Below are 23,838 nucleotides of genomic sequence, written 5' to 3'. Positions count from 1 at the left end.
CTGCCCCGGGGCAGTGGGTGGTCTGGCGAAGTATCCTGGAGAGGCCGAGGGAGGGATGGGGGCTCGCGGAGAGGAGGGGGGAGAGCGAGGAGAGGATGGAGAGGCATCTGCCAGAGGATAGGTGTCAGGGGGGGCCGCCGGGGGAGGCGGGAGGGGGGGGGCTGGGGGGGGAGAGGGGGGGTGGAAGGAGTGCTCTCCGGGTGAGGGGAAGAGGAGCCGGGGGTCGCAGAGTGCGGCCCGGGATCCTCAGGAATCTGCTCCAAGGAGGGGGCGGGGCCCCCCGCGGGGGGAGGCGGGAGCAAGGTCTCCACGTGGGAGGCTCCACCAGTGGCCTCAACGGGCACTGAGTCTGAATCCTCGTCCATCGGGGTGGGACCTGCTGGCCGCCTATCCCTGACTGGAGCATAAGTGCGGGTAGGTGCCTGTACGCCAGCCGGAGTCGCCTGTCCGCCAGCCTGTGCTGCCTGCTGGTGTCTGCGACGGTCCCTGCGGGCCGGGCGTTTCCACCGGTGAACCTCCTGCCATCCGCCAGCCTCCTGGGTCTGCGCGGCATCCTCCGCCGAGGCCTGCTCGTCAGATGATCGTGCCTGCTGTGGCGAGCCAGGGATGTCCGGTCTCTGAGGTGGATGGCCACCCCTCGGGTCTCCTGCAGGGGGTCCAGAGAGGCGGCATAGCGTGAAGGATGAACCCCCTTGTGGGGACAGGCGCGTGCGAGATGGCCCATCTCCCGACATGTGTAACACTGGCCGGGGAGGCCCGAATACTCCACGCGCTGTATCAGATGTCCTCCAGAAAGACAAGGGAGGAGGATCGTCTTCGGGAGGGACTCCGGTGACGGAACCACAACACGAATGGCCGGGAGTCCTGCTGCCCGAGCTATCACTGAAGCCGCTGTCTGAGGTGTCTCCACCACCTGCCCGAACGCCTTGCCAATGGATGACAAGAGGGGCAAGTACTCCCTACGGAGTCCAGGAAAGCACATAGTTACGGGAAAACCTGTCGCGCCTGCTAGCGGGTCAGAAGCGGGGTCGAAACCATGAGTCCATCGCGCCAGGAACGCCCGGGATGAGCAGAGGGCAATGGGGCTCCGAGCCAACACCATCTGAGCTGCCTGGGGGGACTCGAAATCCACCTGGTAGTAGCCACGTCCCAAAAAATCCACGCTGACGATCTTCAGCTGTGAACTCCAGACGGAGACCGGAATCGACAGGGGTAGTCGGAGCGGCTTCCATGGAGTCCTCCAGAGGGAAAAGGCCAGAAACCGGGGTCACCAACGGGAGGGACACAGCCCTGCGAGGAAAAGGAGAGGCGGAGGGTTACAGGATAGCGGGGGCGGGGCGGGGGGGGGGGGGGAGGGGGAGCTGAGGCGGGGGAGCTAGCGGTGGGGGGAGGGGCGAGACGGAAGGGGAGGAAAGGGAGAAGGCGGAGGGGAAGAGTCGCGCAGCAGAGGAGAATGCGGAGGGGGTAGAGGTGGCGGGGGGAGAGAAGCGAGGCGGAGGAGAAGGAGGCGTGGGGGGTAGAGAGGCGGGGGAAGGAAGCGAGGAAGAAAGTGGGGGGGGGGGGGGGAAATGGCGGGGGAGGAAACGTGGAAGGAGGCGGAGGAGGAGAAGGCGGGGGGGGAAAGAAGGCGGGGGAGGAAACGAGGAAGGAGGCGGGGGAGGATGCGAGGCAGAAGGCATGGGGGAGATGGCGAGGAAGGGTGCAAGGAAGGAGGCGGGGGAGAGGACGGAGGAGAAGGCGGGGGACAGGCGGGGGGGAGAGGGGGGCGCGACGGCGAGAAGCAGCGGGAGGGGGAGAGGCGGAGCTCGCAGGCGCAGATCGTCAGTGCCTTATTAATAAAAAATGTGTGTGTTTCCTTTTTATGTTTATGCTTAATTGCAAGCTATGTTAGCCTGAGGGCTTTACAAAAAGGATGTAGTTTACCTCCAAGAGCAGCCAGACCATAGAGGAAGCACCCTCATCTTTTTTCAGCATTTTTCCTCTATGGAGGGTTGTACATCTATAGAGGATTGGAGTCCCCCATGGGTGGACATTTTCTCTTTTTTTTCTTTTTTTTCTTTTTCCGAGAAAAGATCCTTTCATTAGTTATATATAAAAAAAAACGCCCGTAGGGCTACAAAAGATCTCTCCTACTCATAAGAGAAACAGAGCAATGAATACAGCATGGCAGCCCGGGAGACTCTCCCTAGGTGCTGCAAAATACAAGCATCAGTACAAAAGACTCAGAGGCTAAATCATACAATAGGGAGGGGGGAAGAGCCAAACAGGTGGCCTGTAGTGCCAACGGGGGGATCCCGTGTGTAAGGTGTAGAAGGGGCCACAACGCCAAGTGGTGTGAAAGGCCTGGCGCCGCAAGATCGCCTCATCCGAGTCTCCCCGGATGCGGTCGTACTGTCCTCGCAGGGTGTGGATCAACTCCTGCCAAATCCCCCGTACAGTCTCTGCTGGTGGCTCCAATCTCCCCTCAAAGGCCGTAAAGCACCGGGCCCTCCAGGTGAACCAAATGGTGAGGCTGCTGAGGAGCTCCCATCGTAAATCCCGCTCCTGTGTCCAGCTGGCGGACGAGAAATCCGGTGCCGGAACCAGGCGAGGCTGGCCCCTAATAAATCTGATGGCCTGACTGCCCTGCTCCATCTCATAGCCCATAGCAGGCCCTGACGAAGTCGACCAAGCAACGGCACCCCACGTAAACATACCCTCTGGAGAGAGGGGAGCCAGAATACGCAACATCCGCAGCCAAATCTGCTGCACCTGAGGGCAATCCCAAAGGCAGTGTCTCTGTGTCTCCATAGGGTGGCCGCATTGGATGCAGGCCGCTGGAAGACCGCTGTAAACAAGCCAAGTGCCAACTGCTGAGTCCCTGTGGGCGACCAGCCACTGAAAAGTCGAGATCCTGCGGGCCTGTCGACTAGCCCAGAGCCGAGCCCAAAAATCCTCCAGGAACTCCTGTGAGAGTCCCTGTAGCCGCCAATGCTCCGCTGCCGCTGGAGAGACCGTCCTCCTCGTCGTCAAAATATGCCGCCCCAGCCGAACAGTATACTGGAAAAAGGTAATCTCTGTGGCCTCAAGGGATGCATAAGGATCGTGCCACTCGTACTCCCCGGGGTCCCATTGTAGCCGGACCAAGGGGCGCGCTGCATATGCCCATATACGCCAATCCGGGAGCACATCAGCAAGATCGGGGTCTATATGCCACTTTCGAGAAGCGGCGGCCACTACCCGAATCCTCTGAAAGGTGCACTCTGCAACCAAAGGCGACTCCACCTCCACTCGCTGGAGTCTGCCCTCATCCTGAATCTCACAGTAGAGGCAACTGCCATCCTCAGTGCAAGCTCTGACAGCAATCAGGATCTCCAACTGTGTAAAGGCTCCCATCCACCGTGGGGTCACTGGCTCGAGAGGCGTGAACCACTCCTCTGTGAGTGCCTCCTGAATATCATCTCTCATAATCAACCCCCCTCTGAAGTGACTCAACCTCTCCACCTGGATCTCCTCTGGGAGACTGCAGAAGGCCTGCCAGTCTCCAAAGCTACGAGCTGGGCCTGCCGCTAGAGGCCCCCAGGCTAAACGAGGCCGAGAACCCAGCATATGACCCTGCTCTGTGCGAACCGCTGGGCTCCAGATGAGCGGCTGTCTGGCCCGCTCCTCAACACAAGAAGGAGGTCGCTGAGAGAGCCCCGGTCTGAGCAGCTCCCAAGCTCTCAGGATACTCAAAGCAAATCTGTCCTCCCATCCTCTACTGAGGCCTGTCCTCCTGATCTCTATGAAGATTCAGCGAATCTCTGGTGCCCAAGTGCCCCCTGCTGGGGGCGCCCGAGCCTGCAGCCGCTGCAAGAGGAGCTCTTTCCAAGGCTCAACGCCTGGAAGCAACCCCCGAACAATAAGCTTCCCCAATAAGGCTCTGCTCTGATCGACTGGATCTATAATGCCCAAACCTCCCTGAGCCAGCGGAAGTGTAATAACTGCCCATGCAACCTTTGCCCGAGCTGGCTGACCGTCCCGCCCAGACCACAGAAAGTTCCTGATCAGCCTCTGTACCTGGCTGATGCAAGAGCTCGAGAAGATCCAGCAAGACGTAATGTACCACATGGTCGCTAACAGCACCTGATTTGCCACCACCACCCTCCCAGCCAAGGATAGTCGAGCTGTACTCCAATACAAAAGCTTCTTCCGAATGCTCAGAAGAAGCGGGGCAATCTGCTGCTCAGGTGACAAATCTAGGCCAATCTGGCATCCCAAATACCGCACTGCTGTGCCTGGAGGAATCCATCTAAAACCGGGGTCCGGGCTCCATGTCGGAGTGGGAGCACTACTGATCCAAAAGGCCACTGTCTTGTGCCAATTGATCAATGCTCCCGAAGCTGCACTAAAAACCTGGAGCGACTGCTCTGCCCGAAGAAGATTGGCCTCTTGGCCATGCAAAAATAAGCCCGTGTCGTCTGCAAACTCAGCATCAAGCAAGTCCTCCCCCCGGACTGGGAGCTGAAGTCCTCTCAAACCAACCTCCTCTGCCGTCAAATACATGCTCATAGCCTCCGCAAAGAAGAGAAAAAGAAAGGGGGCGAGGGGACACCCTTGACGGACTGATCTGGTCAGCTCAAAACTCCCCCGTCCTCCTGCAATCAACACTTGGCTGCGAGCTGTGGAATACAGAGCCGCCACCCCTCTGATCCATCCTGGCTCAAAGCCCAGGCGAAGCATAGTGCCCTCTAAGAAACCCCAATCAACTCTATCGTATGCCTTCTCAAAATCGAGAAGCATCACGACCAAGTCCTCGCCAAGAAATCTAGCTCTGGCTGTCGCCTCCCAGAAAGTAAAGATGTTGTCAAGGATACTGCGCTCCTTGACAAATCCTGTCTGAGTAGCATGAATCAACTCCCCGAGGAAGGGCTGGATCCTCAAACTCAAGGCCTTTGCTAAGACCTTGTAGACAGTATTGAGGATCATAATAGGCCTCCAATGCCGAATATCATCTGATACTCCCTCCCCCTTGGGGATAAGATAGATCAAGCCCTCTGAAAAGCTCTGCGGCATCACCCCAGTGTCCAAAACATGCTGAAAGCCCCTGCGGAGGCCTGGCCCCAAAAGGTCCCAATAGCGCATAAAAAAGGCCGGCGTCAGTCCGTCCTCCCCTGGGCAACTATGTCGCGGCAGGACCCTCAAGGCCTCGGCAAGCTCAATCTCTGAAAGAGGTGCACCAAGAACTGAACGCATACGATCTGTGACCCTCCTCTGCACATGGGCCCACACAGTCTGTCTGCAAGCATCTCTGTCCTCAGTGGCTGGCTCCGCTGAAAGCAGGTCTCTATAAAATGCAGTGGCAATGGCTCTGATCTCCCCGGGCTCAGTAGCTACCGAACCATCCGGTCTACCAAGCTAACGGACTCCTACCCGAGCATGGCGGGGTCCAGTGATCTCAAAAAACTCACCAGTCACTCTATCACCAAGCTGCGTCCACACTGAGAGGCCTAACGACGACGATAGTAAAACTCATGTCTCTGCTCCTCAGCCTCTCTAACCTCCTGGCGTGCCTGGCTCAGCTGGGACGCCAACCACTCACATGCCGGCTGCTGCTCCTGGAGGCGCTGTAACGAGGCAAGGCTGCGTCTCAGCCGATGCTCCCTCTCGCGAATCTCTCCCAGCCGTGTCAAAGCTGCAGCGTGCAAAAAGAGCTAAGCTCGATGAGTCCCTGGGCACACTGGCCTGCTGCATCCTGGTCAGAGCACTGACTATCATGCCAGATCCTCTCAATGTCCTCAGCGAGACTGGGATCTGTAAGTACCCTCTCTGGGATCCTCAACTGCAAGCTGGGGTCCCGTGTCCTCTCCTCCCATGTCAGGATAACTAGCGCATAATCTGAAAATGAGGTGCCAGCGAGAATGCCGACGGAGCCCCCTCGCTCCCCTAACCAATCGCCCACATAAAAGCGATCAATCCGTGATAGATTAGTCCCTCCCTGTCGGCGATCCGACCGAGAGAAACTAAGACTGTCCTGAGAACGGGAGAAGGCCCCATGCTGCCATGCATCAGTGATCCTCAGTGTCATGCAAAACAGGTCCCAAGCAACAAGCTCCGTGCCGTGCACTGTAACATGACTGCCTCCCACCCTATCGGCCGGGTCCTCAAGCATGTTGAAGTCTCCCCCGACACACCAATGTGCGGCCTCTGGCAATGCATCCGTAACCTGGGTCCAGAACTCTGCTCTGGCACTAGCATGATTAGGCGCATAGACGTTGAGCACGCCCAATAGCTCATCATGCATCCTCAGAATGACATACTGTGCTCTACCAGGCACAATGATCCCTCGATCCACAATGGTCTGCCGCCATACATCTGCAATGACCATGCAAACTCCTCCCTATCCACCCAAAGGACCAAACCCTACAGACCAAAAGGTATCCCATCTACCAGGCATCACCGAACCATATCTCCGGATCCTACTCTCACCCAAGTGGTGCTCCTGCGTCATTAAAATATCAATGCTGCCACCAACCAGGCATCTCTAAAGCTCCTGCCTCAAGCAACCTCGATAGCGTATAAAATGTGCTCCGCCCAGGCCCTGTACATTCCATGAGATGATCCTCATGGATGACCTGCTGAGGTAGGTGCTGTCTCAGCCGTGCGGCGGGCCTTCGCAAGCGGCTTGGATGGAGAGTAGTCCCCATCCGAGCGGCTGCGAATCTGCCCACCCGGTGTACTGCAAGAATCCCGGATCAGGCGCCAGTGGCTGTGGCCCATGGCGACTACCTCCCGCTTTGACAGAGCAACCTCGTGTATACATACATATCCAGGGTCGCGTGCTAAGTCTGCCACTATACGCACGACCAAATGACGAATCCCTGAGGCATCCACACTCCCGGGATCCAAGAAAAAATGAGCCAACTCCCAGAGCCGGCCTATCACATCTGTCACCTCTAGGTCACTCACATGATGAGAAAACTCAACTGCCTGAGTCTTCAAAGTGCTAATAGCGAGCTCTAGAGTCCACTCCCGGTCGCAAGGGCCACAGAGAGGGAACGAGAAGGCCACTGCTGAATCAAGTGCCTCCTCCCCGCGGGCCGGAGGTATCACTACATGAACTCGGATGGGTGCTGGTGGACATTTTCTCTTAAAAATAGAAGGATCTTTTTCTAAAGGGAATTTTTTTAAAAAAAAACATAAATGGACCTAGGAAACATACTATCTCTGCAAAACCCACCTTTTAATCCTCAAACAGGGTCAAACACACCCGCCCAAGGGATTCCTAGGCTTCCCTAGCCTCATAGATATTCACAACCAATAACTCCAAGTGATGTCCACAACAAAAAACTGGGTCACGCATGCATTGTCATGTATCAAATGTCATGTCAAACAAACATTCGTAATACATAATGCACCATTGAATTCGCCTAAACTCCCATCTTCCGAGCTTGTAGTGCACAAAGTTGGGATAGACACACGAGCAAGTGTCCCAACTGTCTCACCAAAACCCAACCTATTTCACATACGGGCACAAGTTCCAATCGTGTCTAGGCAAAAATCCATCAGAAAATATGAGTTAAATCAAAACCCATAATCTCAAGGATAAGTTAGTCCAAAACTAGTGACAAACTTTCGTGCCCCCAAACAAGGTGCTCGTAATCGATTTCCACAAGCGTAGATGGCACATCAACCCCTCCCCTCTCAAGGTCACAAATGACCCCTCGTTGTATTTGTGGCTTTGGGAGAACCAACTCCTAGCCCAACTTCACTGGAACCAGGTGAGTGGCATTGAAGGGACTCCACAACCCCAATGGAACACCTAGGTTTTGCCTTCTTCTTCAAGTACTCTGCCCAAAAGGGGCCTAGTAAGAGCACCATCAACTCCATCATGCATACTCTGTTCTCATACCTAGTTGCCAACAAGTGTCTAGTAAGGGGCGCCTAACTTGCCATTGCAAGCCACCCCATCTCCTATGTCATTTCGAACCCGAAGACCTTGCAGGTGGTGGTCACTTGGGGGACATTGTGAGGGCCACGAAGGTAGGACCGGTGTTCCTCTATGAGGAGAATGGCAAGGATCTTGCACATAAGCTTTCTCATTTCATGATCTCCACTACTACCACTACTTCGGCTCTAGCGGCACCTTTGTCCCCTCGGGCACACAGTGATCAATGTGGGAGCTCATTACCAACATCTGTGGCGTATCTAGCGGGCATGATGCAATGAGGCCATCAAGGGAAAAGGCACCCACCAGTGGAGAATATTCACTCTATCTAGATGGACCTCATCCATACCCTTCAAGGGAACTAAGAGCACCGGGTGGGTGACTCACAGATCATGCGTCGCACCACCTTCCTACATAATTGGAATCTGGGATCTTTCCTCACTCGAATAGACACACGAATCATTTGGCATTATAGGCCCCTAGTCTTGGCTCCCCCCATCTCATTTTTTACACTGTACACTCTGTTCAATTACATGGTGTGTGTACAAAGAACCTAAGCTAAGGTGGATGGAAGATATCCATGGGTAGAAATGAAATGTTATATTAACGTCTTCAAAAGGCCAAAGTGACCTATGAGACCGAAGTTACAACCATGTGACATCTGATACACTGTCTGGAAAAGAAAAGAAAGAACTGAAGGTAAGTATCTAGCCCTACAATACATCAGTAGGGAGCATCCGGAAGCAGCAACTAGGGAGAGTGGGAAGCTAATGCTACTAGTCAAAATGGGGTACATGAGTACATGGATACATGAATACATGAATATGGGGGAGTACAAAAGTGACAGTGAGTACAACAGTATACGGCTGGAGTGGTAATCATCCTAGGAGCTTCTGTGAAACTGAGCTCTGATCTCTGTCATCTCTCTCTGGTATAGGCGTGGTGTCCGAAAGCCAGGTGTCCTCTGTCTCCTGCGGGCTCTAAGTGTCTCTGCTCTCTGGAGAGTAATTCCCTGCCGTGTAGGGGCTGGGAGGGGTATGGATCTCTGAAAAAATGTAGTAATCTGTGTCTGTCGCCCCCCCTCTGGAGCTGTCTGAGCCTGTAATAATGTCTCTCTGTGGCGCTGTATGTCTAGAATGTATCTCCCCAGTATGCGCTGGTCTGCTGTCTCAAAGATCTGGCGTAGGGAATGTGGCTCTCTGAATAAAATGGGATATCTCTCTCTGATGGCTGTATATGCTCTGCATCTGCATACATAATGCTCCTCACTCTCCACCTCCTCTCTGCACAATCTGCATACCCTCTCCTCTCGGGGGATCCGTGCTGCTCTGCCAGTCTCAATCTCCAATCGGTGTGATGAAACTCTGAGCTGACCAATAGCCACTCGGGAGCCGTGTGGTAAAAAGCCCTCCATCTATCTAGGCCTCTCTATAAATCCATCATCAGTGATACTCATGAAGTGATCTCTGTAGTATAGCATCTTCGGTGGAAGAGGCTGTGTAGGCGATATCCATGTCTCTCGTGTATAGAGCTGCCATAGATCCTGTCTCAATACTCTGTTCCTCTCACTATGAGAGAGAGAGAGAGAGAGAGAAATGAAATGTTATATTAACGTCTTCAAAAGGCCAAAGTGACCTATGAGACCAGAGTAACAACCATGTGACATTTGATACACTGTCTGGAAAAGAAAAGAGAGAGAGAGAGTTGAACTATAGAGAGAGAGTATTGCACAACTCAATGATAGATTGATTGATATGATAGAAGTGATGTTCACTCAGCAAACAAGTACAATGCTTCTGTAGGCTTGCAGCCTTATCTTTTGACCCATACAAATATCACACTCTATTTGAGTGTATGCCACATGGCACACTTACCTTATCACTTATAAGGGTGTGTTCACACACTACTAGAACAATAAGGGGTTGTTCACACACACACACACACACATACAGACACACAGACACACAAAAAGAGGTTCACACACACCAGGGGACTCACACACATGAGACTCCGGATCCCAACAAACCCCCCTTCGGAGTGCCTGATATGAGAGCTTGACCACACATGGCTACCTACATTAGCTTACCAAGACACCCCTCGTTGCTCTAAGTAGGGTATGACACGGAAACGAGACCTTTCATAACAGTAAGGCATTAGGAAATGGAAAACACACATAGAGGTTATTTACTTCAGTTTTTAGGGGTCTTCCCAGGCAGAGAACCCCGGATAATTTTTGGAAGTTTGAAAACTTCCCCTCGAGCATGTGTTGGTGAAGAGTAATCTCTTTCAGCGATGTATCCATGCCAATGCTGCTGGCATGGCTCCAATTTTATGCAGGAGACCAATTTGGGAAAAAAAACCCAAATTTTATGAATACGTACATGGTGTTTAATTTTATGATTTTCCCTAAAATGGAAATAATTGTTGATGTGGAAGCTTTAATTAAGGAATTTTGTCCCCAACTTTGAAAACCCCAAATTGTGTTGCGTCCAAGAGCATCAATTAGATAATTTTTACCTAATTTCTGAAAAGCCCCAAATTGTTGCTGATGTGTCACTCTGTGGGTATATTTGATACAGGCTGCTGCTGACGGCTGAATGTGGAGCGGGCGACCTAGGCGGCGACTGCACAGGCGAGAGTAGCGCAAGTTGGGCACAGTGGTGGTGCTGGATGGGGGAGGCGGCGCACACACAGTGCACAGGGTGTCAGACAGACGACACACATGCGGTGGCTGAGGCAATGGCTACAGAGGAGCAGCAATGGCAGCTGTATTCAATGGTAGGTCTGCAGATCTGGGCAGACAGGAGCTGCACAGCGATGGAGGTAGTATTCGAAGGCAGCAGCATTAGCATGTGCTGATCAGGGCGGACAGATTGGCGAAGGCAGCTGTGACGATGGTGTAACCTGCTCTGAATACCATGTTAAATTACATGGTGTGTATAGAGAACCTAAGCTAAGGTGGATGCAAATCCATGGGGAGAGAGAGAGAGAGAGAGAGAGAGAGAGAGAGAGAGAGAGAGAGAATGCCGAACTGTAGAGAGAGAGTATTGCATGACTCAATGATAGATTAATTGATATGATAGAAGTGATGTTCACTCAATAAGTATAATGCTTTTGTAGGCTTGCAGCCTTATCTTTTCACCCATACAAATATCACAATCTAATAAGTGTATGCCACATGGCAAACTTACCCTATCACTTATAATAGTGTGTTCACACACTACTAGAACAATAACCCTTTTAGGGGCTGTTCACACACACATACAGACACACAAACACGGGTTCACACGAGGGGACTCACACACATGAGACTCCGAATCCCAACACACTCTACCCTTTTGGAAAGATGTAATTCCGTCCACGAGCGGATGTTCTCCTTTCACTAATAGAAGAATCTTTGCTTGTGTGTGTGTGTGTGTGTGTGTGTGAGAGAGAGAGAGAGAGAGTGTGTGTGTGTGGGTGGGAGGCGGGAGGTGGGGGTGGTAATATAAACAGCTGAAAACGCACCACCCCTATTGAATCTTGACTATTACACCTGCTTTGAGTGTGAAAAACCAGTGTTCATGTTTCTAACGTGCCATATGCTCACACTTTCCATTCCGCAAGATAGATTTCCAACTTTTGCACACAGCATTCACTCTCTTAATCTCCGACCTTTCAGATAGCTAATGAAATGTCCACTGCTACCATAACCACAATGACACAACAGCAGAAGACATGAAAATTATTGTTTGAACAGAAGCAGTTGGATCCACACGTACTAATAAAACCAAGCTAAGCCTCAGTTCTTTACATCAAAATCTTTCTTGAAACCCATAGTAGCTTCGAGTCAAGGGTAGGAAAAAGACTGCATGATATCCTGACCACAGAACTTGCTCATGTAGCTTTGCAAAAGAAAGGTAAAAACCTATGTTCTACCCATACCTCCAAAATGTAGATGATCATTCCATGTGACGCATTAACTGGAAGTTTCACTTCTGAACCAGGGCGCATCAAAATGTCCAGAAAAACCTACACTCACAAAACAAATTTTGAAGTTTTGTTTCTTTCCAATACTATGTTTAAAAAAACTGTTGAAACAAATAGAAAATTGAATTATATACTTAAACCACAAAATAAATAAATAAACAACTGAAAAAAAAAATCTCAATGGTCCTTCTGAGGCATATGCCCTCTCTACCGCCTTGTGAGAAGATCAAGGCTACATCAGGTCTAGATCTATTTGCCCAACCAGGACATAGAAGGTGTGTGTGAACACTCCCTATGAGTGTGAAGTGTGTGTGAACACTCCCTATCATAGTTTTTTCATACGGCAACCATACGGCATACAAATACGGGTATGAAAGTATGTTTGAAGTATGCTTTGGACCCCTGGCCTGAAACATATGTGAACCTCCATTCCATGTATGTGGGCAGTACTTGCACTGAGATGTAAATTGCCCTCTCCCAATTTTCCTCGAAGTTACCACATACTCCCACTCTGATCCCTTCGGACGCACCATCTGCAAAAACAAATTTGGGGAAAATCACTTCTTCGGAAGCGGCAGAGCCAGACATTGCTGATTGGACACTGGATGGTTGGAGAAGAAGATGTATAGTGCACACACAATGCACAGTGCAGTGGGGCACGCACAGAATCGTTTCCCCAATACTTTCCCCCAAATTTTTTGGACTAGTTCAAATAGTGCGCAAGACCATCTTCATTGATGTCGCAGAAGGGAGCGCCGGTGTTTCCACCGTAGTTTGGCGATCATTGGAGGACAAATGTGGGAAGGCGTGGGGTGCCATAAGAAAATGAGCTCAACTTGGGAAGAGCGAGAGTGGTGAAGGGATCGACGGGATATGCTTGAATGATTGCCTGGATCGTCTTGATGTCGGCCGGCCTACATCTCCACGACTCTGAGCTTCGTGTCCAGATCGTAGAACTGATAGGTGTGCTTGATGGAGGACATTAGTGACCGTTAATCCGGTCTTCTCAGGACAGTCATGTTTCTTGGGCTGAATCTCGACAGTGGAGCAACCTTAGTTGAGACCATAGTTCATAACATTCGCGTTTGCTTCGTTTGCAACATACGCGTTTGAAACTCGTCTTTCATACTTGTTTTTTTTTTTAATGCTTTTCTAAGGTTTTACGTTTTTTGAAAGGTGCTACGCTTTTTTAATCGAAAATCAGTCCACACCATGAGCATTTATGTAACTTGTAAGTTGTAACTTTGTAAGTTTTTATAATGGAACTTGGAGAGCTTGAGTTGACAATGTATATTTGTATCTACTTGTCTAAATCTCGTCCTTTCTATGAGGTATTATATTTGTCACGTATGTTACTCGGCCTGGGACTAAAACATACTCGAAACATTCTTGCATACCTGAATGCGTATGCATTTGCTAAACGTATGTTATGAACTATGGTTGAGACAGGGGACCCTTGTGTGCTACGCGCCAGCTAGTCTAGACTCTGGCCAGAAGCCTTGTAATGTTTGAGGTGCTCTCCTTTGCATTCTACTTGCTGTCTAGCCTCATCGCACAAGGGCTCAAGCTGCAGCTCAACCTCGTAGGCGCTAAGACGACTGTCCTGGATGCGTTTGTGCCGATCAAGAATACCATGTGCTTTGGGATGTTGGCCATCGTTGTGAGCACCCTCGATGTGGGCACCGTCTTCCTCATGATCTTGATATTTTCCCCCAAATTTTTGGGACAAGTATCATTCGGCGTTTCATACGCAAGCAAATGTATGCTTGGCCAATCATACGCGTATGAAAAAAACTATGCTCCCTATTAGTGTCATTGCCCAATGAATAGAGTGTTGAGAAAGATAAGGCATTCAGCCTATAAAAGCATGTACTTGGTGTAAGCTTCAATATATCAAATCAACAAGAAGATCGGGTCGTGCAACATATTCTCTCTAGTGCGGTTACCTAGCTAGCTCCATCACCTCCCCCACTCATTGTACTTGGTGCACACCCAGATTCAGCTTTTTAGTTCAGTACTTTTTCATTTTGTTGGGATGACAGAGGATACCCCACACAGGTACACTGATTTGTCTCATAGGCCAAGTTCGGTCTTTCGGAAGACCTTAATAAAATCTCTCTCTCTCTCTCTCTCTCTCTCTCTCTCTCTCTCTCTCTCTCTCTCTCTCTACTGATTGGCCACACATTGGCCAAACTCGATGGATCAGTGCTAGAGGCGGAGCTCAGTTCATTTGCAGAGAGCCAGGGATGCAAAGCCTCACGACAGGCTGGCTTTCGGAGGAGCTACTCTACCCTTGACCACATCTTCACCCTCCGTGCCATCATCGAGGAGGGTAGAGCACATCAGAGGATTTACTGCCGCTTTGTGGATTTCCGCAAAGCTTTTGATACTGTACCCCAAGCCAGCCTCCTACACCGTCTACAGGAGATCGGAGTCCCATCTGACATGGTTTGGAGTATCATCACCCTCTATGAGTCCGTCACCGGACGAGTGAGAGCCCCAGGAGGTACATCACAGGAGATTTCCAGCACTATTGGGGTGAAACAGGGCTGCCCTCTATCACCCACTCTTTTCGGCCTCTACATTGATGAGATCTCGAGCTTCATTGATGGATTAGGCGGGGCTGGTCCCACACTGGCAGGTATATTGATCCCCATACTACTTTATGCAGATGACATCGTCGTCCTCTCAGACTCAGCCGAAGGGCTTCAGAGACAGTTGGATGCCTTACATGACTTTTGCACTCAACGGGACCTCTCTGTTAACCTTGGTAAAACCAAGGCAATGGTCTTCAATACCTCTATTCCCTTCACATCCAAATTGAGCTTCACATATAGAGGGGATTCTGTGGAGATTGTCTCATCCTATGTCTACCATGGTGTCACTTTCAGTGGCCCACGCTTTACCATGCTTCCCGTAGCACATGCCAAAGTGACGCGGGGATATGCAGCCTTGAGCTTACTTGAGCAGCAGTGCTTCCAGTCACATTTCCAAGAGCCCAGGACGAAGGGCTGGCTTTTTGACACCCTCATCACACCAACCTTGATGTATGGAGCGGCTTTCTAGGGCCAGATTTATCCGATGAGGATTGGCAGCGAGTTGAGAGGCCCCAGCAGGTCATGATGTTCTCCCGTATGATCCGCAACAAACCATCAGTTCCACACCAGATTATCCAGGCAGAGTTTGTTGCAGCCCCGATGGTAGTGAAGGCACTCTTCCAGACAATCACATACCTCCATCGCATCAGTCACATGGATCCCTACAGGTACCCGAGGCTTGCCCTGGAGTCCTCCAGACAACTAGCACTTGAGGGGCACTCTGGAGTATGGTATGCAGTAGTTTCCACTATTCTCAGTATATGGGCTCTACATGGACCGCCTACTCCCCCTTCACTACAGTTCGGACTCCCCTTTTCTCCGGCTGTCTCATGAGGATACCAACCAGGTTATCCGGTCAGATCTTCTCACCCTCTACATACATTGCACATGGATCACACCTCTGGAGCTCCCCACGAAGATGCACTTCTACAGAGATCACTTCCTCGCACTCACTGAGGATGGATTCATCCAGCAGCCGGCGGGCTACTTGAGTGTTCACATGTCCCATGCCATGCGGATTGCGATTGGTCAAATATGGGTTTCATCCCATCGCCTCAGAGCAGAGACAGGTAGAGCTGAGCGCATCTTCAGAGCCGGGAAGCTCATACGGGGAGAGGATCTGCCGACTATGCCACACCAGGTTGAGATGGAGGAGCATTACATATGCCGCTGCCCAGTAACTATGAGATCCGCGGGAGATTTCACTATCTATTTCGTGAGGGATTCGGTCCACTCTCTGGGATCATTGACTTCCAAGACCAGCATTGCCTGGGCCTCTTCTTGCTTGAGCTCTGCAGACAGAGGGACACCTTCTTGATAGAGCCTCGGCTCCAGCCACCCCGCCCCCTCCCTCGCCAGCCAACCATCACCAGTTTCTTCCGGACCCAGGAGGTGGAGGACACCGACATAGTGGATCTTGTGGACCCTCCACGAGCAGCTCTGGACCTACCTCGCCTGAGAGGAGTTACCTCGGACTGAGCCTCTACACTCCAGTGTGCCCGATGCCCTCAACTCCCCCGTCAGCCACGATCACCTCATCAGCTCTAGATCCAGGACATGCTCCACCGCCATCGAGCTACCTTTCCATGTGACATAGCTGAGGGAGACCTCTCGGCCATACTCATCAGCCCCATGCTTGATATCTTGGAGAGTGGTATACCATCTACTCGGAGCTGATGTTGCTCCCATGTTTTTATGTTCTTAGTATTCCAAGATGAGTTTCCATGGACACTTCTGTATCACTCCAGTGAGATAGCTATGTTTATGTTTTCTTCTTGTTTTATTTTCCACTCCATGATGAGATATGCCATGGACATTATGGTATCAATTTGGTCTCATAGGCCCATTGGGTCTTTAGTAGACGCTTAATATATCTTTCTTTCTTTCTTTCTTTCTCTCTCTCTCTCTCTCTATCACTGCACACACAGTAGCCATGAAGGACATTTTTCATCCTCCTTAGCTTTCTCTTGAAACCCTATTCCTAGAGTCTTCAACTGGTATCAGAGCTTGGTTAGGCTGCTCTTCACATTTAGGGTTACGCTTTTGCCACATATTTGCCACCTACATGCTTTACTCCTCGCATTAAACCTGTGCTGTTGGAGCCGCTTGCCACTACACCTGGTCGCCATCAGCTTCTCGCCTAAAGTATCACCACTGACGCTCCATCCTATCCGCCGCCGACCTGCCTTTTGCTGCAAATTCTTGTCCGCCTTCTTTGAACTGCTCGTCGCCAAGCAAATGACACATCGCCGCTTCTCTACTATTCGTCGCCCGTCAATCGACCACCTAATAATTAAGGTTTCCAATCCGTGTCATCAAAAAAAAAGGAGAGAGCGAAGGGGCATTCGCTGCTGAGTGCGCTGCTCGTCAGCCTTTTGTGCCTACTGCTGCTGCTGCTGTCTGCCGTCACTGCTAATGATGATGGTGTCGATGACTTGCAGCACCTGCAGCGCCGTTCAACCTCTGTGACGACACACACCCCTGCTTCCGCCTCTAACTAGTTGCCTTTATGAAGCGCCGCCCATTCACCTCTGATCTGCCACCTGAGTAGCACACTCACTCAGAAATCACCAAAGTTTTCAAGTTGAGGAAATCGTCAGATTCACACTTCAAATTTTAGGGCTTCTTTTCAATTTGGAAAATCAGTAGCCTCTACATCAAAAATTAGGGCTTTTTTTTCAAAATTAATGGTAAAAATTTGGGGTTCTTTCAACTTTTTTATTTATGCATCAAATTAAACTACAACATCAGAGAACTACTTCAGAAATTGAAGCCTGTAAAGATCGGAATTTAGGGGTTTTGTTCAAATTGGCCTCTTGAGCCAAAATCGAAGGGCATGCACCCTTTGCATTTTGGGGCTTGATAGCTCCACGAGAGTAGCCCTAGCCTTCCCAGTATTTCCCCGCATGCGGCTCCTCCGCCGTTGACTTCCTCTACGGGCTCCACATATTGAAGGATTTCCTCCCATATTTGTTTTTTCATGATTATTTATGTGTGAGTGTATTCTCTCTCCGGAATGTCTCCCAAAATCTGAATTAAATAAACCATGTGTGTGTTTTTTCTCTTATATGTTTGTAACACCTTATAAAACGCTCCATTCCTATGTTATTCCTCTTGTGAGTTGGGGGGGGGGGGGTGCTAGTTCTAGAAGCTGAAGGATCTTATGTGTGGTCAAGCTTCATTTGCAAGCCTGACTGTGATGAAGCTTCAGCCCGTTCTTCAGAGAGTTATTCATGATACACAAAATGGTTTCCTCCAAGGAAGGAGTATTTTTTATAACATCTTTTCATTCCGGGAAGCTGTGGAGTGGGGTAAATCTAGCCAATAACCCCTTGCCCTTCTTTTGCTAGACTTTGAAAAAGCTTATGACAGAATGGATTGTGACTTCTTGAAAGGCACAATGGCACGGATGGGCTTCTGTCACATGCACTCTGCACTGTAGTGCATGGTGACAAGATGGCTCATCATCATCAGTGCAACATTGCACATTATTAGTACCCTTTAGGTTGATATTTGTCATACGTTGTGACCCCATTGTAATCCTCAGTACAGGATTGATGGTATTTTCTTGCTATAATAATGCTAGAAAATATGGGAGAAATGCCAGATAAATACTAATAAATACTAATAAATACTAATAAATACTAGATGATATCTGAAGGCTTCTGCAATGGTCTATATGCAATGGATGAATGATATGCAATATGCAAAGTGCTTTCTAATGCAAACCCTAAGGCTTCTACTGACTCTACATGCATGAATGCATCTCTTGAAGTGGGTTAAGGGACTTGGACTGACTGAGTGACTGTTTGTCTAAGGCTGAGGAATGACCTACGTAGCTCGTGCCTGACTTATCATTTATTAATAAGATCCAGTCGTGTTGCTCTAGGGAGCCAACCGACCAGCACATGAGCATATAAATAGCCTTGCTATTGCATCTTTTCATTGACGTATCTTCAAGCGTGTGAGCCTTCAGCACAAGGAGCATAAACGATTGAACATTCAGCCATCAAAGCTCAAGTGTTGCAGTCCACAGCCCTGAAGCATCATCGCTTGACAGGTTCAGCCTTCATTCAGTAAAACACAGCATCTCTTGCAGCCGGCCAGCCTCAGAGCTCCATCAGCCTTGCGTTTTCAGCATACACAGCAGCCGGCCAGCATCTGTGCATCTTCATCCTTGCGTTTTCTGCATCTAACACCATTCAGCCCGCATACAACTCATTGTTTTGCTTCAGCCACTTCGTGAAGGTAAAACTCAGCATTCATACTCATTTTCAGCATTCATACATAGCCTAGAACAGTCCCAATCAGTCCCTTCTCTCAGCCTCATATTTACAGCCTTCCTACATCCATTGGGAAGAGTGCATAGGCTCGAGATTGGTCATCATTGGTGCTTGTTGGAGATAAGTGCACACTAGGTGTACTGTTTCCCTAGTCTACATTTGTCTAGTCTCAGTTGAGTCTTTGTGTCTTGAGTGTGTGCCATGTGGCACCTCTACAATTATCCCATAAGCACTCTTGCTCTATGTCTTGTACTTTGGCCCATATATTCATGGGTCACATCATTGTAATCTATCTAGCTTGTGTCTTGTCTACACTCATCTCAAGGTAACTCTTTGTCCTTCTATCTTGTTCTTATTTTACTTCTAGTCTTCTAGTTTCTAGCTCTTGCTTCCATATTTCAACATGGTATCAGAGCAGGCTGCTCCTGCTCTGTGTTGCCCGCCATAGCTTCAGGCCACCATCTCCCTAGCTGCGCTCAGCTTTTAGGACCAACCGCACCTATTCTACTTCAGTTCTGCCCTGCTGCTGCTGCAGGCCTTTCTTTTTACCTCAGCCTATTCACATTCAGTTCAGGCCGGGCCTGTTCAGTTGCTGTCCGGCCACTTTCTTGCTGCCGCCCTATTCCAGAGGCTTCCGGCCTGTTTTCCAGCAGCTGCTTCGGACTCCCGTACGTGTTCAGGCTCATACAGCTCCTGGCCGACCTGTTTTTGACGTTGCAGCCCGACTTGGACCTTCGTGGGCATTTGCTACAACTGTCTATTTCTACAACAGTCTGCTCACGCCCTGATTACAGCCGCCATCTATTTTTCCCCTTCAGGCCGCCTAACTATTCAGTTCTGCCATCGCTTCCTCTTGAAGAGTCTACAAGGTACTGTGCATTGTCTCCTTTTGTTCATGCTCATATCTGCAAACTGCTGGTTCCTCATACTTCGATGGGCTGTCACATGCTATGGCCTTGACAAGTGGTGAGAGAGCCGGATTCTAAAAACATTTTGGATCTCTTCTTTCATTCATTTTTGCAATCTTGTAAGGGAATAGACACTGCCCTTGCATTTTAGCAAGAGGTAAGACCTTCCCACATGGCCTCTTCTACTCATTCTCTCATGTCTATCGACAAATTCAATGGGTCCAACTTTCATACTTGGCAAATCAAAATCAAGTGCCATCTTATGAAAGAAAGTCTTTGGGACGTTGTTCACCATGCTACGCCCGAAGATTCCGACATTGAGCAAGTTGTCACTTATGTTCCCACTGCCAAGAATGACAAAGCCTATGCTATCATCTTGCTCGGTCTTGGAGATGATTACATTCATCACATCTCCGACATACAATCTGCTTCTCGAGCATGGATCACTTTGGATACCCTTTTTGGACCCCGCTCTAAAAACTCTAAGATTGCACTTATGATCTCATTCTTTGATCTATATATGCAAGAGGGAGCTACTATAGCCTCTCATGTCAATTATCTTCGCAGTCTTATGGTTCAGCTTGCATCAGTGAAGTCCCCCATCTCCGAAGATATTGCTATTGCTGTGCTTCTCAAAAGCTTACCTGACACCTATGCTACTCTTGTCACTACCTTCAAGTATCACAATAATCCTACTCTTGAAGGTATCATCAATGTTCTCCAAGAAGAGGAAAGAACTCAACAACAAAAGGTAACTGACACTGCATTTTTAGCAAAGAAAGGAAGTTCTAAGGTAAGAAAGCCTTGCACCCATTGTGGCAAAACTAATCATATGGAGAAGGACTGCTTCAAGGCTCATCCATGCACCATTTGTGGCCATGATAATCACCGGGAGAAGGACTGCTACTCTAAACCCTCTACATCAGCCCCTGCATCTACCTCAGCCCATGTTGCTGCAGCATCTCCATCAGCAGATCTTGCTGTTCATTCCTCATATGATGAGGAGTGGGCTTTCTGATTACTTCATCTTTCTTGTCTACCACTTTGACCACCGATGATGTAGGTCAATGGGTTCTATGTCTTACTCATTCTGCTTTAGGACCTCTCTCTTGTCCCTACCCGAGAGGCAGAGATTGCCCTTGAGGAGGGGATGTCTTCAAGGTCCATCTGTTTGTCTACAGTCAGTCTTCTGTCTATCGAGTCTTGTCTGTCTGTCTATTTGTCTATCAATCTGACTGTGTCTTGTTTTAGATCCATCTTGTCCCTATCCTTGTGGACCCATATGAGGATATCACTTTGTAACGCGCAGAAGCTCTGGGTAATCTTCTTTCAGCCCTAAACACTCTTGAAGACCTTCTGATGCAAAAACGCACCATGATGCAAAAACGCAGGTAGAGAGAGAGGAGAGAGAGAGAGTGAGAAGTGCTAGAATTTTCAGTATATACTATGTACAAAAAAGGTACAGATCTTTGCAGCCGTGGGCTGCCTTCATAAAAAGGTTCCTAACCCTAATTTCTGTCCCCTATGGGACCTCTAAGTGACCCACACCCCTAGTGGGTGGAATGAGTAACACATGGAGCACTTGGTGCCTTTTATAGCCCTCTTGGACAAGATAGGAGCTGGCCGACTGCTGGTCGGCCAGTTCTAAAAGCATTAAATGCTTATTAAATCAGCCGACTGGTCCTGACTTTGGCGCCTGCTTGCTGCCCTTATCTGCTGGCTCAGCCGACCACTCCAGTATGCTGCCGACAGCTCTTTGACCATGCTGATGTCAGCCGACAGCATCCCTTTGGTTCTTTCTCCAAGCCTTGCTTCAGTCTGCACTGCAGAGGTGCTCTGAGTTCTGTGCTCCATCATCCTGACTTTATCTGGTTCCTAGTCGTTATCTGGCTACCTCTTCTGGATCTAGCCCTGAGCATGTCCATGGCATCTGTGATGCACATGACATCCCCCTCTGCTAAACTTGATGACGGGAATCCAACCTGCTCTTGGATGACTGTCATCATCCCAATCCTGTTCCGAAGTCCCTCTGTCATCATCCATCCCTGGCAAACCTTTCTCTCTGAAAATCCGGTCTGTTCTCCAAACCACTCTGTCTCTGATGAAGATCTATGCATCTGGTCTTCCTCTAGTCCACAATCCATTCCTGCCCTGACTCTGAACACCGTCTTGGTCTTCGTTCCTGGAACTCAGTCTGGCACTCTCACATCACCCTTGGAGGATCATCCTCCCTTGGGACCGTTCCCTTAGAACCCATCTAGCTCACGGAACTGCCATCCCCATCTGGCACTGTGGAACACCACCAACAAACCTCCTGGGAGTTCTTCCCGATTTGTGTTCCCGCCTTGGGCTTCGAATCCGTGTACTTTCCTGTACCTTGGACCTGTACACCATCATATGGGACTGAATCAGTGTTTAGCTTTGCTGAGCCTGATGCTCTGATACCAATGTAACGCGCAGAAGCTCTGGGTAATCTTCTTTCAGCCCTAAACACTCTTGAAGACCTTCTGATGCAAAAACGCACCATGATGCAAAAACGCAGGTAGAGAGAGAGTAGAGAGAGAGAGTGAGAAGTGCTGGAATTTTCAGTATATACTATGTACAAAAAAGGTACAGATCTTTGCAGCCGTGGGCTGCCTTCATAAAAAGGTTCCTAACCCTAATTTCTGTCCCCTATGGGACCTCTAAGTGACCCACACCCCTAGTGGGTGGAATGAGTAACACATGGAGCACTTGGTGCCTTTTATAGCCCTCTTGGACAAGATAGGAGCTGGCCGACTGCTGGTCGGCCAGTTCTAAAAGCATTAAATGCTTATTAAATCAGCCGACTGGTCCTGACTTTGGCGCCTGCTTGCTGAACTTATCTGCTGGCTCAGCCGACCACTCCAGTATGCTGCCGACAGCTCTTTGACCATGCTGATGTCAGCCGACAGCATCCCTTTGGTTCTTTCTCCAAGCCTTGCTTCAGTCTGCACTGCAGAGGTGCTCTGAGTTCTGTGCTCCATCATCCTGACTTTATCTGGTTCCTAGTCGTTATCTGGCTGCCTCTTCTGGATCTAGCCCTGAGCATGTCCATGGCATCTGTGATGCACATGACATACTTGAGGAGGGGTGTCTCAGGATCTTTGTCTGTCATGTCTTCTGTCTTGTCTCTCAGTCTATCGATCTTTATGTCTGTCTTCTAGTCTTGTCTTTCTGTCTTTCTCCTAGTGTCCACTTAAGGAGGGTGTTGGAGATAAGTGCACACTAGGTGTACTATTTCCCTAGTCTACATTTGTCTAGTCTCAGTTGAGTCTTTGTGTCTTGAGTGTGTGCCATGTGGCACCTCTACAATCATCCCATAAGCACTCTTGCTCTATGTCTTGTACTTTGGCCCATATATTCATGGGTCACATCATTGCAATCTATCTAGCTTGTGTCTTGTCTACACTCATCTCAAGGTAACTCTTTGTCCTTCTATCTTGTTCTTATTTTACTTCTAGTCTTCTAGTTTCTAGCTCTTGCTTCCATATTTCAACAATGCTTCTACAGCCGTGTACAGTTCAACCCGACTCTTGGTCCTCCAAGATCTTGCGTTTGGCTTATCGTCAGTCCACAGTCAATCTCTTCAAAGTAATAAAGCAAATACTATTCCGATAACGGGATAGGGGGCCCTTCAGTGGGTAATTCGGCACCCCATACGGTGTACAGTTTCTATCTCTCTCTCTCTCAATCTCTTAAAGTTTGAAGTCATAAAAGTGGATTGCTAAACTCGTGAAACTCGGGATGCAGAAGACGGTGTGAGAGTTTGTGTGACAGGATCCTTAATTACGAATACTTCCGCTGCATGTTACATTGGTATCAGATTCAGCTTGTCCACACACACCGTATCCTAGCGTGAGGGCATCCTTGGATGGTCAGATTGCGTTCCGGCACGACCACCGACTTCAGCATCATGTCTACAAAGGAGAGTATCCATCAGCCGGAAGACGTCTCCTCCGAAGAAGACCTTGCTCTTCCGACTACTGCAGACACCATAGCTCTACTCAAAGCTCAGAACCAACTTCTCATGGAGCATCTCTAACTCTTGGAGGCAACAGCAACACATCCTCCTCCGCCTCCAGCAACCCCCGACTACATCTCCCTCTTCTTTCAAATGGAACAACAAAGAAGAAAAGACAAGGTTCGACGACGGT

General features: G+C 49.6%; 1 protein-coding gene across 1 annotated transcript in view; it reads right to left on the bottom strand.

Annotated features, from left to right (window-relative positions):
- The window catches only part of LOC147612585 (uncharacterized), a 114,752-nt gene that overhangs the window by 21,308 nt on the left and 69,606 nt on the right, over positions 1–23,838 (bottom strand). Inside the window, exon 3 of the mRNA XM_086783193.1 lies at positions 11,831–11,917. Within this exon, the coding sequence (XP_086639319.1) occupies positions 11,831–11,917 (87 nt within the window). The remainder of the gene's footprint in view (positions 1–11,830; positions 11,918–23,838) is intronic.

Source organism: Cibotium barometz, chromosome 45 (genome assembly GCF_041138505.1).
Source record: "Cibotium barometz isolate CiBa-2024 chromosome 45, ASM4113850v1, whole genome shotgun sequence".
NCBI classification, from domain to species: Eukaryota; Viridiplantae; Streptophyta; class Polypodiopsida; order Cyatheales; family Cibotiaceae; genus Cibotium; species Cibotium barometz.
This window is presented reverse-complemented; position numbering and strand designations above follow the sequence as displayed.